This window comes from Mastomys coucha, unplaced genomic scaffold (genome assembly GCF_008632895.1).
Source record: "Mastomys coucha isolate ucsf_1 unplaced genomic scaffold, UCSF_Mcou_1 pScaffold21, whole genome shotgun sequence".
In the NCBI taxonomy this organism is placed as follows: domain Eukaryota; kingdom Metazoa; phylum Chordata; class Mammalia; order Rodentia; family Muridae; genus Mastomys; species Mastomys coucha.
The window spans coordinates 20,873,030-20,887,762 of NW_022196904.1; the positions used below are offsets into that span (position 1 = coordinate 20,873,030).

General features: G+C 46.0%; 1 protein-coding gene across 1 annotated transcript in view; it reads left to right on the top strand.

Annotated features, from left to right (window-relative positions):
* Nucleotides 1-487: 487 nt before the first annotated feature.
* Nucleotides 488-14,733, top strand: part of Blvrb (biliverdin reductase B) — a 19,226-nt gene continuing 4,980 nt past the window's right edge. Inside the window, exons 1-3 of the mRNA XM_031385835.1 lie at nucleotides 488-701; nucleotides 12,395-12,559; nucleotides 12,708-12,797. Coding sequence (XP_031241695.1) covers nucleotides 623-701; nucleotides 12,395-12,559; nucleotides 12,708-12,797 — 334 coding nt within the window. The 5' untranslated portion in view covers nucleotides 488-622. The remainder of the gene's footprint in view (nucleotides 702-12,394; nucleotides 12,560-12,707; nucleotides 12,798-14,733) is intronic.

Consider the following 14,733-nt stretch of genomic DNA (forward strand, 5'->3'; position numbering starts at 1 on the left):
ATGCTGAGGAGTAACAACATCAATGATCTCTATACACAACTCACATTGCAACACAAGGAATGAAACAGGGCGTCGTCCACAACCATGCTGTCCCTGTGGTCAGTGAGGGTCACACAGGCACAGAATCACCCCCAACCCCCGACACACACCTCTTGTTTGTTGGGGTAGAGTACCATCTCAGAGTTTAAGAGTCTGTAAGGAGGCGTGAGCAAAGAGAGAGCGGTGGGCGTAACGCCCCGGCCGGCCCCGCCCCGCTCAGCCCCGCCCACCAGGGGTGGCTGTCTCTAGTAGGCTGAGCGCTGAGTGACAAACTGCCCTAGCACCGCCCACCGCCTTCTAGAAGGGGGTGTGGCTTCTGCGTCTAAGCGCCTATCGGAGAAGGGGGTCTGGAAATGCAATTTGACTCCTGCTCGGCCTACTCACGCTCTTCCCAGCGAGAGGCGTGGTCGCCTCGGTCCCGCCCTTTGAACCCAAATTAGGGGGGCGAGGCCGAGGCTGGAACCTTGTCTGGTCCCGCCCCTTCCTTCAGTGTCCTGGAGGACCCGCCTCGCGCCTCCTCCAAGCCACTGTGTTCCCGCGCGTCCTCGGAGTGCTCAGCTTTTCGGGCCCTGGACCCCGCACCATGACTGTCAAGAAGATCGCGATCTTCGGTGCCACCGGCAGGACCGGGCTCACCACACTGGCGCAGGCCGTGCAAGCAGGCAGGAGCCGGGGCGGGTGGGGAAAGTCTTGAGCACCGGGAGGAGCTCTGGGAAAGGTCCTCCTGGGGCCGGGCGGAGATCACACGGGGCAGTGTGTGCCCCAGCCTGTGGGCCAGCAAGTGGTCACGGGGGAGGGGGGCAGAAATGGAGTGCTCTTTGACTCAGCTATATGTGAGTCCAAGGCATAAAGGAATTAACCGTGGGAACCTGGAGGACTCCTCTGACAGTTAGTTATGTGCAAACCAGGGGCTCTTATGAAATGTTGTGACTGTGGTGGTGGTCCTAGTCAGCACACCCAGAAAGGGTTTTCTGAGCCGGTACCAGCTTGGCCTCCAGCCAGCCGGGCCATCACCCTACACATGTTAAAATCCTGATGACCCTCATTTGGAATGGAAACTAGTGTGTTACCTACCCCACTTGACACATAAGAAAACTGAGGTGGAGAGGACTTGCTGGTGCATGGCTGTGTTGGGATTTGAACTCCGGTTCATGCTCTTAAGCATTAAAAAACCATCCGCAGGGTCATAGTTTGGTCACTGGAACAGAAAATTGAAAAGGTTAGGCAGCAAGTTACTTCGAGGAGAATGGAAGGGGTCATACTAGAAGAGAGGGACGGTGGTGGTGGTGCACGCCTTTAATCCCAGCACTTGGGAGGCAAGGCAGGCGGATTTCTGAGTTCGAGGCCAGCCTGGTCTACAGAGTGAGTTCCAGGACAGCCAGGGCTATACAGAGAAACCCTATCTCAACCCCACCCCCACCCCCACCCCCAAAAAGAAGAGCGGGATAGTCTAAGAACTGCAGTCAGTCCTGGGAAGGACATTGAGCTAAAGCTTTGGGGCTGCCGGAGGGGAGGGCGCAGGATCCCCCAGCATCCCCTGGCTCCTCAGTCTAGAAGTTAACTCTGGACCAGACCTGAAAGCTCCAGATAAAGGGCCACACCCTTGGTAGCCTTGGCGATTCTTAAGATATTGACTATCTGAGTGCCCCAAAAGGGTGGAGGCCACCAGGGGCCCAGCGCAGCCCCTGGTTTGGGTGAGGCTTTTTCTAGAAGTTCCTTCTCCCCACCCCCATGGGCTATCCTTTCCCCCAGGGACTTACTGAGGGTCTTAATTCATGGCAAAGGAGAGAGCCCTGGGTCTCCCAGTGAAAACCAAACTACAGGCTGGCTGTGGTGGTGTAGACCTGTAATTTCCCCCACCCCTGGAGAGGCAGAGGTAGGGGACTCAGGAGATCAGACTTATCCTTGGTTACGCAGCAAGTTCAAGGCCAGCCACCGTGGGCAACCTTAGGCCCTATGTCAAAACAACAAAAAAAAAAAAGCAAGGTGCTGATAAATCATTTCTAGGGAGGAACAGGGAAGGGAAGAGAGAAGTTGAGAAGTGCTGTGTCACTGTCAATTTATGGAGGATCCTGTTAAATACCTTGATCCCCAATACCGCTGTTTACCAAGGGCTCGCCCTGCTGGTCACGGACGGAACTGCACGCAGGAATTCCGGGAGGCCTGGCTTTTTTTCTCCCAGTGGCTCAGAAAAACGCGTCAGAAACAGGAAGAGAAGAAAAAAAAAGAAAAACAAGAGGCGGGAAGGGATCAGGGGATATAGCTCTCAGAGATGAAGCACCTGCCTGGAATCCACCTGTGAGAAGAGGCTTGAGGGGGGCGTGGCTCAGTAGGCCCCATTGCCCAGCCAAGGCCCTGTGTACAACCAAGAAAAACAGGTAGCTAGGAAGGGCTTGGGTTTTACTCCCTCAGTGTTATTTTGTAGGAAACAAGGGTCTGACAAACATAGAATCTGGGTTCACCCTGTATATTTAAGCAGCCAGGTCTACCACATACCACAGTGATGTGGCCAAATGCTTTGTCATCTACAGTTAGAGACCCAAATATCTGTAAAATAAACAAATAAAAGAACGAGAAAAGAAGACTGATACTGAAGCGATAGTTGTGGGCTAGACAGATAGGTCAGTGGGTAAAGGTGCCTGATAACCTGAATTGAATCCCCAGAGAGACAGAATCAACTCAGAAAACCTTGACCTCTAACTTCCATACATGCACACAGAAAAATAAGAGTAACAGATAAACAGAGATTGCTAGCTGGGCAGTGGTGGTGCAAGTGTTTAATCCCAACACTTGGGAGAGAGAGGCAGGTAAATCTCTGTGAGTTTGAGGCCAGCCTGGTCTACAGAGTGGGTTCCAGGACAGCCAGGAATACAGAGAGAAAACCTGTCTCAAAAACAACAACAACAAAAGCAAAAATAGGGGTGCCTTGTAACGTTAATTAGATGACTTACAATGAGGAAAGTGCTTAGCTCCAAGGCTCATGCACAGTGGATGCTCATACTCCTTGGCCAACTGAACTCAGATATAAAGATTATAGCCCAGTCTTTAATGTAGCTCTGGTTTTTCTCTACCCACTAACTGTGTGTTCATGGCTGGTTACCGAAACCTGCCTCTGTTTCCCTTTCTTCAAAGTAGGTATGATAAGATTAGCTACTTTGTAAAATTGTTACAACCTAAGGCTTTTCAAACTAGGGGTCAGTGTGAGTTCTGGATGGTTTTAAATTGGTCACAACAGATCAAAATGTATCAAGTTGCTGTGGGAGTCCATAAAGTCTAAGCCTAGGCCCTGGCAGCTAGGTCTAACCACTTGTCCTCAGTAGGACAATTAGTGAGAAAAATTAATAGTGAAAGCGGAAAAAGGAGATGAATTAATGTAGGCATGTTGGGAAGTTCCTCTGCTACTCAGACCCATCTTTCAAGATATTGACAAAAGGTATAAGTTTAAATAGAAGGCAAGAGGTACCCATACATAAGCAGTCCCTCTCAGTCAAGGTGTGGTCATCACTGACATCATCTTGTTGTCTCCTGTGTGCTCGAAGACGGTCTGACAAGTTGTCAGAACCATGAAATCTCTTCCTCTTCTGGTTGCCACAGGGCCCCAGCCTCCTTCTCCTGCCAGCATGAGACATTTGGGGAAGTTGCAGTTTTGGGGTCGGGGGTCCACTGCCTCAAGCAGTCTGATTATCATCTACATTCCTGCCAGGGTGGTTACAGAATCCCAGATGTTGGATTGATACATGGATTTATGTGTACTGGGTCAGGCAGTGACATTTTGTATTGAGTGTTAGGTTTTTTGTTTTTGTTTTGTTTTGTTTTTGTTTTTTAAACTCTTGAAAGAGCCTGGAGAAGTGATGAGAAAATCCTATACTCCCAAGACTCAGAGAGTGGAAAGTCAGCTCACAGCCAGTTCTGGAAAACGTAGTTCAAGGCCAGCCTGTTTTGTGTAATACTTTGTCTCCAAAAATAAAAAAGGAAGGAAGGAAAAGAAAAGCTTAAAAGCGAATGAACTTTGCAACTTATTCTCAAAAAGGAAGAGAAGCAGAAAGACATGTGTGATTTTTTTATGCAAATATATAAATTCTGCATATACTATGTACATAAGTAAAAAGAGGAAGCAGGTCGAGAATCTTGCAACTTCTCTATAGCTGAGTTTATTTAAAAATAAAAGCTTAACAGAAAGCCTGAGCAGATGTTTGACACCTGTATTCCCAGCACTTAAGAGGCAGACAATAGGAACACCATGGGGTTTAAGGCCAGCCTGAGCTACATTGTGAATTCCATGATAGGCTGGGCTATAGTGTGACACCCTGGCAAATAAATAAATAAATAAATAAATAAATAAATAAATAAAACATGAACAAAATGTTAATAATGAAATGTTTAATATTGTTAAAGAAAAACTATCACCACATATTTTAGGGCCAGCAAGCTGGCTTAGTGGGTAAAGGTGCTTGCTGCCAAGCCTGATGACCTGAATTCGATCCCCAGGATCCTTATGAGTAGAAAGATAGAACTGATTCCCACAAGTTGTCCACACGCAATTTACAGATGCACACGTGCACACATGGTAAAATAAATGTAGAAATATTTAATAAGTAATGAAGATAAATGCAAAAGATAAAAGCTCGTATTTTAATTTTCTCACAGAAGTTGTCTCTAGAGAAAGATAAGATCTGAATGTGTGCTGTTTGGTAGTTACTAGCTGTGTGTGCTTCTTGCTTCTTTTTATTTTATTTTATTTTATTTTTATTACTCTCCTTTTTTTATGGATGTGTTGCCTGTGCGCCACTTTTGTGCCTGATGGCCATGGAAACCAGAAGAGGAGGCCAGAGCCCCTGAAAAATGGAGTTGTAAGCCACCCCGTGGGTCCTGGGAGCAGAAATCAGATCTTCAGATAGAGTAGCAAGTGCCCTAACCGCTGAGCCGCATGTCTTCAGCCCCTGCCTGTGGCCCTTTTAATTTCAGCGTGAACTGTGTGGTTTGCCCGGGTTTTTTGTTTGTTTTGTCTCGTTGGAGACAATGTTCCCCTGTGTAGTCCTGGCACGCCTCGAACTAAACTTTGAACTGGCTTTGAACTCACAGAGATCCACTTGCCTCTGCCTCCTGAGCGCTGGGATTAAGGCTGAGGGTCAGAAGCTGCTGTCTAGGCCAGGCAACAAAAGGCCATCTTGAAACTCGGGTACATGGGGGCAGGGAGCTTGGGCCTGTGTTTGTGAGGTGTGAGGGAGACCAGAAGCAAATGTGAGCCCCCGGACTTCCCTCCCGGGGCTATCGGTTATTCCTAGGTCAGCAGAGAGTCATGATGGAGAAAAGAAACGTGATTTAGAGATTCAGGGAAAGAGGGTGAAGGGACCAGATGCAGACAGCAGACACCATGAGCAAAGACGGAGAGGCAGAAAACAGTGAGGTAAACTGAGAAGTCGGCCAAAGTGCCGTAGGTGAAGGACCTGGTGTCTCAGAGAGGAGAAGCCAGAGCCAGAGAGGCCCAGAAAGGATGTCCTGAGCAATGTGAGTTTTATGGAGACAGACCTGGGCAAGGAGATGCTACTGTCTAGACTGGGTTTGAAGAGGGCAGGACAAGGCCTTGCAGTCCAGGTAGGACCCAGGCAGGGCGTGAAAATGAGGACTCTGGTGAATTCACACAAGAAAACAAATCCTGAGACGATTAAAAAGCACAACAAGATGGGCAGTGGTAGCACACACCTTTAATCCCAGCACTTGGGAGGCAGAGCCAGGTGGATTTCTGAGTTCGAGGCCAGCCTAGTCTATAGAGTGAGTTGCAGGACAGCCAGGGCTACACAAAGAAACCGTGTCTCGAATAAAAGAAAGAAAGAAAGAAAGAAAGAAAGAAAGAAAGAAAGAAAGAAAGAAAGAAAGAAAGAAAAAACAATAAATAAAATCTTTTTAAATAAGTTCAGGGCTGGAGAAATGGCTCAGCATGTACTAGCATTGGCTGTTCTTCTGGAGGCCCTGAGTTCAATTCTCAACATCCACATGGTGGCTCACAACTGTCTGGTATGTCAGTGATAGCATGCTCATATACATAAAATAAATAAATAAATAAATAAATCTTTTTTTAAAAAATGAGTTAAAACTAAACGTGGAGATTAAAACATATAATCCTTGCACGCTGGATGTGGGAGTAAGAGACCCAGACATATCAACCTCACCTCTACAATGAATTCAAAGCTAGGTTGGGTTATTTAAAGCCCTGTCTCAAAAAAAATTAAATATAAATATACAATGCATAATCACAATAGCAAACCTTCATTGCTCCTTTCAGGACTGGAGTTTTAGATTCATTTGTTTTAGTACAGCTTGATTTTTTTTTTTAAAGATTTATTTATTGATTATATGTAAGTACACTGTAGCTATCTTCAGACACACCAGAAGAGGGCGTCAGATCTCATTACAGATGGTTGTAAGCTACCATGTGGTTGCTGGGATTTGAACTCAGGACCTTTGGAAGAACAGTCAGTGCTCTTAATTGCTGAGCCATCTCTCCAGCCCTTTTTTTTTTTTTTTTTTCGGTTTTCGAGGCAGGGTTTCTCTGTGTAGCCCTGGCTGTCCTGGAACTCACTCTGTAGACCAGGCTGGCCTTGAACTCAGAAACCCACCTGTCTCTGCCTCCCAAGTGCTGGGATCAAAGGTGTGCGCCACCACTGCCCAGCATAGCTTGATTTTTATGCATTTTTTGTTGTTGTTTTTGGTTTTTCTATGTGGGATTCAAATCTAGTGCCTTGCATGTGCAAGTGTTTTCTGGCTGAGATTCTATACTTTTTTTTGTTTTTAATTTTTAGTTTCTTGGGCTTTTTTTTTTTTAACTTTTTTTTTTTTAGTTTGTGTCTTTCTAATATTTCTTTATAGTATTTTAATGACATACATGAGTCTATGTATGGGTCATGCAGGTGATTGACAGGTGTCAGAGGTATCAGACCCCGATGCTGAAGTTAGTTACAGTTACAACACCTGACTTGGGTACTGAACTTGGGTCCACTTATGTAAGAGCAGCCAGTGCTCACAACCACTGAGCCAGCTCACTGTGAATAATTTGTTTGCTTCCTCATGAGCTTCTAAAACTTAAACAAAAACAAAAACAAGAAATTAAGGATAATCATGGTGGCACAGAGGCAGAGACAGGCAGATCTCTCAAGGCCAGCCTGGTCTACATATAGAGTTCCAGAGCAGCCAGTGCTAGATAAAGAGACCCTGTCGGTCCCCTCCCCACCCCCTGCCAAAAAAACAGATAACTAATTAAAAATATTTAAAATTTTTTATCTTAATATGTATGGGTAATTTGCCCACCTATATACACACCCAGTGTCCACAGCGATCAGAAAAGGGTGTCACATTCCCTGGGGTTGAAGTTACACACAGTTGTGAGCTGCTGAGACTCAAACCTGGATCCTCTACAAGATCAGCAAGTGTTCAGAACCATCTCTCCAGACCCTTGTTTGTTTTTAAGGCAAGGTCTAACTCCTTAACCCAGATTGGCTTTGAACTCCTGATCATTCTGCCTCAGCTTCCTGACCACTGAGATTACAGACCATTGCCAGTCACCGCACCCGTGTGACTTCGTTTCTTTCACATACCTATATATACATATTTTTTTCTTCCTCAAATTGTTGGAGCATGAGTCAGGATCTCGCTTGTCTTTATTGTCAGATGGTGCTGTATTGTATGTCAATGTGGGCTTATCCATTAAGCAGTTGGCCCATGTTATGAAAACTGATAGTACCAATATATATGTAAGAATTTTGGGGTGAAAACATGTTTTCGCGTCCCTTCAGTCTGTTATCTGACGGTAGAACTGCTGGGTCACATGATCAGGCTGTGTGTAATCTTTTAAAAAACTGCCAGAGGAGAACTGGAGCCATTCCTCAGTGGTTAAAAGCAATGACTGTTCTTCCAGAGGCCCTGGGTTCAATTCCCAGCATCCACATGGCAACTCACAACTGTCTGTTCAAAACACCAGTGCAGGTAAAATAAAAATAAACCATTTAAAAAAGAAAAGAGGGTTAGAGAGATGGCTCAGCGGTTAAGAGCACTGACTGCTCTTCCAGAGGTCCTGAGTTCAATTCCCAGCAACCACATGGTGGCTCACAACTATCTGTAATGGGATCAGATGACCTCTTGTGGTGTGGCTGGAAAGAGTGACAGTGTACTCATACAAATAAAATAAATAAGTAAATCTTTAAAAAAAAAAAAAAAAGAAAGAAGGAAAGAAAGAAAAGAAAAGAAAGAGAAAAACTGCCCGATGTAATCACATCATTTAGGGTTACCCTCAGCACTGCATGGGAGGGGTTCCTCCCCACCGGCATGCCAACTCTGACTCCAGGCTTTTTCATGACATCATCTTGATAGGTGTGAAGTGGTATCTTATGTGTAAGTTGTTTGGTCATGAGATAACTCTCTTGCCTCCCATGTGGTGGGACTACACCACCACACTCTTTTTTCTTTTTCTTTTTCTTTTTTTTTTTTTCTGAGACAGGGTTTCTCTGTGTAGCCCTGGCTGTCCTGGAACTCACTCTGTAGACCAGTCTGGCCTCGAACTCAGAAATCCACCTGCCTCTGGGTCCAAAGTGCTGGGATTGAAGGCGTGAGCCACCACTACCCGGCGAAGATTTATTCATTTATTTTTATTTATATGAGTACACTGTAGCTGTCTTCAGACAGACCAGAGGAGAGCATCAGATCTCATTACAGATGGTTGTGAGCCACCATGTGGTTGCTGGGAATTGAACTCAGGACCTTTGGAAGAGGAGTCAGTGTTCTTAACCACTGAGCCATCTCTCCAGCCCCCCCTTTTTCTTTTAAATTAGATTTTATTTGTTTATTGTGTATGTGTACTTATGGAGGTCAGAGGACAACTTTCAGGTTGGTCCTAGGAATCTCTATTGGATCTTGCCAGCCATTTTGTCTTTTCTTTCTTCCTTCCTTGTTTTCTTCCTTCCTTTCTTTCTTACTTTTTTTTCTTTCTTTTTTTTTTTCTTGGTTTTTTTTGAGACAGGATTTCTCTGTGTAGCCCCAGCTGTCCTGGAACTCACTCTGTAGACCAGTCTGGCCTCGAACTCAGAAATCCACCTGCCTCTGCCTCCCAAGTGCTGGGATTAAAGGCGTGTGCCACCACCGCCCGGCTTTTTTTTTTTTTTTTTTTTTTTTTTTTTTTTGAGATACAGTCTCCTGTAGCTGACCTCAGTTTACTATGTAACAAAGGTTGTCTCTGAACTCCTTATTCTCCTCCCTTTGCCACCAGAGTGCTGGGAATACATGTGTTTGCTACCATGTTTCTTTTTACTTTTGTGTCGGGTGGCCTGGTCAAGTGAGGGTCAGGGAGGATGCATATTTGTGTGGAGGCCTATCATTCTTCAGGAGCCATCCAACAAGTCATTTGCTTTCGTTTTTGGTTCTGGAGGCAGGGTCTCACTGGGACAGGTGACTTGCTGAGCAGGCTAGGCTGGCTGGCTGGCCAGCAAGCCTCTGGGATCCTCCTGACTGTTTCAGAGCACCAAGATTACAAGTGTGCACTACCAGCCGGGCGGTGGTGGAGCACGCCTTTAATCCTAGCACTTGGGAGGCAGAGGCAGGTGGATTTCTGAGTTCGAGGCCAGACTGGTCTACAGAGTGAGTTCCAGGACAGCTAGGGCTATACAGAGAAATCCTGTCTCGGAAAAACCAAAACCAAGTCCCAACAAGTGTGTACTACCACGTGCCTCTTCTTTTCCATTTCCAGTAACACCGTGTTTACTGGTCAGATCCACCCCTTTCTCTCCTCTCGTTCCTGACTTTTCCCAGGGAACCTGGATGTAGAATCCACACTGGTGTAGCAAACCCCTTTTCCGCAGCTCTGACCTTTATTTATGCCTGGCATATTGGTGTCCACTGATGCACTAAAAGTTTGCTGCCTTTGGGTTTTTGAAACAAGGTTTCACAATTTAGACCAGACTGGCCACAGACTCACTGAATTCCACCTGCTCGGAGTAAAGGCATCAGCAAGTTCACACACCCGTGTGGACATTCCAGGTTTTCAAAGTCCATGAAGCCCCATCATTTGGCTTGGCTTTTTCTTGTACTTCTGATATCATAGCTAAGAACCCACCTTCTAACACGTGGCCATCAAGATGTGTTCTTATATTTTCTTCCAATAATTGATAGTCTTCTCTTATACTTATTTATATCTTTGACCATTTGGGTTAATTTAAAAAAAAAAAAAACTTTTGTGTCTTGAAAAACCAAAAAAAAAAAAAAAAAAGAAAGAAAGAAAGAAAAAAAAAACTTTTGACATTTTTATTGTGTACATTGTGACCATAGCATGAGCCTAGAGGTCGGAAGAAAAGCTTGATGGTTCTCTCCCTCTACCATGTGGATCCCAGGGATCGAACTAGATGATCAGGCTTGACAGCAATCACTGTTACTGGCTGAGCCATCTCACCAGCGCTTGGGTTAAATTTTGTATATTTTGTGAGGTAGGGATCTCATTTGAATCTTTTACATTCAGTGCCCTAATAACATATTTAAAAATATGTTACTTATTAGTAACATAGTAAAATATGAGTTTTGTTTTTATTTGAGACAAGGTCTCATGTAGCACAACAATTCAGAAGTTCAAAGTTATCCTTGGAAACATAGTGAGTTTGAGGCTGACCTGGGCTACATGAGACGGTGAAGAGGAGAGAAAAAGAAAAGGGAGAAGGGGGGATGGAGAGAAGGAGAGGGGGAGAGTTTTCTGAGGGTAAGGGAAAAGAGAGAAGGTAAGGGTGAGAAATGGAAAAGAACTGAAGGGCAGCTTAAGAGATGGCTCAGTGGTTAAGAGCACTGACTGCTCTTCCGAAAGTCCTGAGTTCAAATCCCAGCAAACACATGGTGGCTCACAACCATCCATAATGAGATCTGATGCCCTCTTCTGGGGTATCTGAAGACAACTACAGTGTAGTTACATATAGTAAATAAATAAAATTTTTAAAAAAGAAATGTTACTTACAACATTTGTAGTATGTTATAAATGTCCAGTGCAGTATGGCAGTGCAGTATGGCAGGCCTGTCATTGCAGCTACCCAGGAGGCTGAGGCTGGACAATCCTTAAGTACCAGGCCAGTGTGGGCTACAGTGAGTTAGAGGCCAGCCTGAGCAAAACATGCAGATCCAGCTTTAAAATGACAATTAAAATGAGTTGTGGAGGTAGCTTACCTAGCAAGCATGAGGCTGGGCTCCATCAGCTTGAGAGCACACACCTGTAATGCTAGCACATGGGAGGTGGAGACTGGACGAACAGGCATCTGGGGCCAGTCTGGAATACACGAGACTGTGTCTCAAAGAACAAATAAATATAAGATTAAAGTTAAAAGGGGGAGGGTGGTGAATACATAGAACTTAGTGTGAAGGACTCCCTAGGTTCTGTTCCGACTTCCCCCAAAGGTTATTTAGCAGTGGCAGCAACATCTTCATCGTTGTATTAGAATGTAAAATCTCCCATCATCTATTTGTGAAATTGGTGTAGGCAGTTATCCAGAAATGGAGACTCTTCTATTTTTGCTTTTTCTGTATCATCTTCAGATGGACCCAGAGACATATCCCTGTGACAGGTGCCAATTTATTTATTTGATGACTTTTGATTGTTTGCCATCAATATTTTTTTTCAAGTTAAGGGTTGAAATCCAAGGCCTTATGTATGCTAGACAAGCATTGTGGGGGATTCTAGGCAGGGCTTTTACTATTGAGCCACGCCTCCAGCCCCTCACTGGGGGATTCTAGGCAGGGCCTCTACCACTGAGCCATGCCCCCAGTCCCTCACTAGGGGATTCTAGGCAGGAGCTCCACCACTGAGTCACACCTCTTGCCTCTCCCAGTCCTTTCAAAGTTTTCTTTGAGACCAGAGTCTTACTAATCACCCAGACAGCTCAATCAATCTTCACACCTCTGCCTGAGTCACTGGCCTTTGAAGCCACCATGGTTTTTATCTTTAGTGAACACTAGGGATGCCCCGGGCTAAGGGTGGGAACTAATCCCAGTTTCATTCATTCTTTGAGTGGTTGGTTCCTCACTTTCCTCCAGGACCAGGGATGGAATATAGAGCAGGTGTTAACCATTTCCCTCCTGAAGGGTGGGGAGGAATAACCAGGGGTAGTTTCAAGGAGACCTACATTCAGATAATTTGTGAGCCAGTATTGCCCTGCTTTAAGAGCAAGCTAGATATCAACTGTTAATTTGCCAGCTTGAGGACCGTTACCCAAGAATAAGGCTGGCAGTGGAGAACCCTGGGAAGAAAATAGGTTTAAGGGTTCACTATACTCTGTAGGGTCCTGAACAGTCACCCTCCAGCCCGCTGACCCTCCTTCCTGTTCCTCTTTGTCCACAGGTTACGAGGTGACGGTGCTGGTTCGAGATTCCAGCAGGCTGCCGTCAGAGGGGTCCCAGCCAGCCCACGTGGTGGTGGGAGATGTTCGGCAGGCGGCCGATGTGGACAAGACTGTGGCTGGGCAGGATGCTGTCATCGTGCTGCTGGGCACTGGCAACGACCTCAGTACTGAACCCCCGCTTTGCCCTCGGCCCCTCCCTGCACCTCGGCCTCCGGCACCACCCCCACCCCCAGCCCCACCCTTGCCACCCCTGCCACCACCACCGCCACCGCCGCCACCTGCCAGTGACAGCCACTCTCTGTCCCCTCTAAGGTCCCACTACAGTAATGTCCGACGGCACCCGGAACATTGTGGCAGCCATGAAGGCACATGGAGTGGACAAGGTCGTGGCCTGCACCTCGGGTGGGTGGTGGGGTCATGGAAGTGGGGCTGAACTGGGAAGGGGGTGAGTACTAAGCAAGCAACCCCCAGTCCTCTGAAATACGGTATTAAAGCTATCCCAAGTTACCATATGTTCATTGAGCACCCACTGTGAACGTAGCAGTGTGCCCTGGACTCTGCAACCCACGTGGCTCACAGATAAAAGTGAGGTGACAAACAGATCCGTGGTTGAACTGACATCCCAGATAAGCAGAGCCAAGAGAGAAAAGGTACCACAGAAATATCAGGGACAGCAGTGGACAAACCTGGGCAAGAAATGGTAGCCAAGAGGTGGGAGACACCTCACAGAGAATGTGGTGCAGCTTTGGTAAACACCAACTCACTGTCTTGTCCAGTTATATATAGAGAAACTGACATTAAACAAAAGTTCCTGGGAGCCTGGAATGTAGCTCAGTGGTAGAGCCCCTGCCTAGAATCCCCAGTGAGGGGCTGGGGACGTGGCTCAGTGGTAGAGCCCCTGCCTAGAATCCCCAGTGAGGGGTTGGGGGCGTGGCTCAGTGGTAGAGCCCCTGCCTAGAATCCCCCAGTGAGGGGCTGGGGGCGTGGCTCAGTGGTAGAGCCCCTGCCTAGAATCCCCCAGTGAGGGACTGGGGGCGTGGCTCAGTGGTAGAGCACGTTCTAGCATGTACAAAGTCCTAGGTTCCATCCATAGGACTGAAGTAATCCTTAGTAATCTGGAAGGAGGTAGTAATAATAATAGCAATTAATGCTAATAGCATTTATTAAGCACTTACTGCGTTTCAGGTGCTCAGGAATGAAAATCACTTAATCCTCCCAACATAGTAGAAGAGAAGCAGAGAGGACTCTTATGAAACACTAGCTTTTACCTGTTTTGGTTAGTTCAAAGGCACAGCACTAGAAGTGACCCACATGCCTACTGCTGTAGCTAGTCAGAGAGATGTGATATGCCAGGGTGTCTCTGCAGACTGTTCTCTCACGGATGGTCTCCCTGGGAAGGTAGGAGGCATGAGGGAGGGGCGCATGGTCCAGGCAGCTGGTGCACCAAGTGCAAAGGCTTGGGGGGGCAGGAAAGAAACTCATTTATGGCTATTTCCTACTCATTTTCAAAGAAAAATGATCATAAGTATGATTTTAGAATGATTTATTTTTAATGTTTTTTTCTTCTGTCTTAGAGACAACCGTTAGTGATTAAAATTAAAATCTTGTTTCTATTAAGGAAATTGTAAGGTTCATTTAATTTATATGGCCTTTTCTCCCAACCCTAAAAAGGTTTTGTTTAGGGCTAGGTTTCATGGATCCTGTATTATGGCTATTGATGGTGGTGGTGGTGGTAGTAGTAGTATTGTGTGCATTGGTGTTTTGCCTGCATGCATGCATGCCTGTGTGAGGGTGTCAAGGCTATCAGACAATCTTGGAGTTACAGAGTTACTGACCTGCCATGTGTTTGAACTCAGGTCCTCTGGAAGAGCAGTTAGTGTTCTTAACCACTGAGCCATTTCTGCATCCCTATTTGTGTCTTAGTTAAAATTATTTTATTTGGGAGGCTGGAGAGATGGCTCAGCAGTGAAAAGCACTCTCTTCCAGAGGTCCCGAGTTCAATTCCCAGCAACCCCATGGTGGCTCACAACCATCTGTAATGTGATCTGATGCCCTCTTTGGCATGCAGGTGTACATGTAGATACACTATTCATATACATTAAATAAATAACTTTTTTTTTTGAGACAGGGTTTCTCTGTGTAGCCCTGGCTGTCCTGGAACTCACTCTGTAGACCAGGCTGGCCTCGAACTCAGAAATCCGCCTTTAAAAATTATTTCTTAAAAATAATTATTTTTTAAAAATTATTTTATTTGGCCGGGCGGTGGTGGCACACACCTTTAATCCCAGCACTTAGGAGGCGGAGGCAGGCCTAGGACAACCAAGGCTACCCAGAAAAA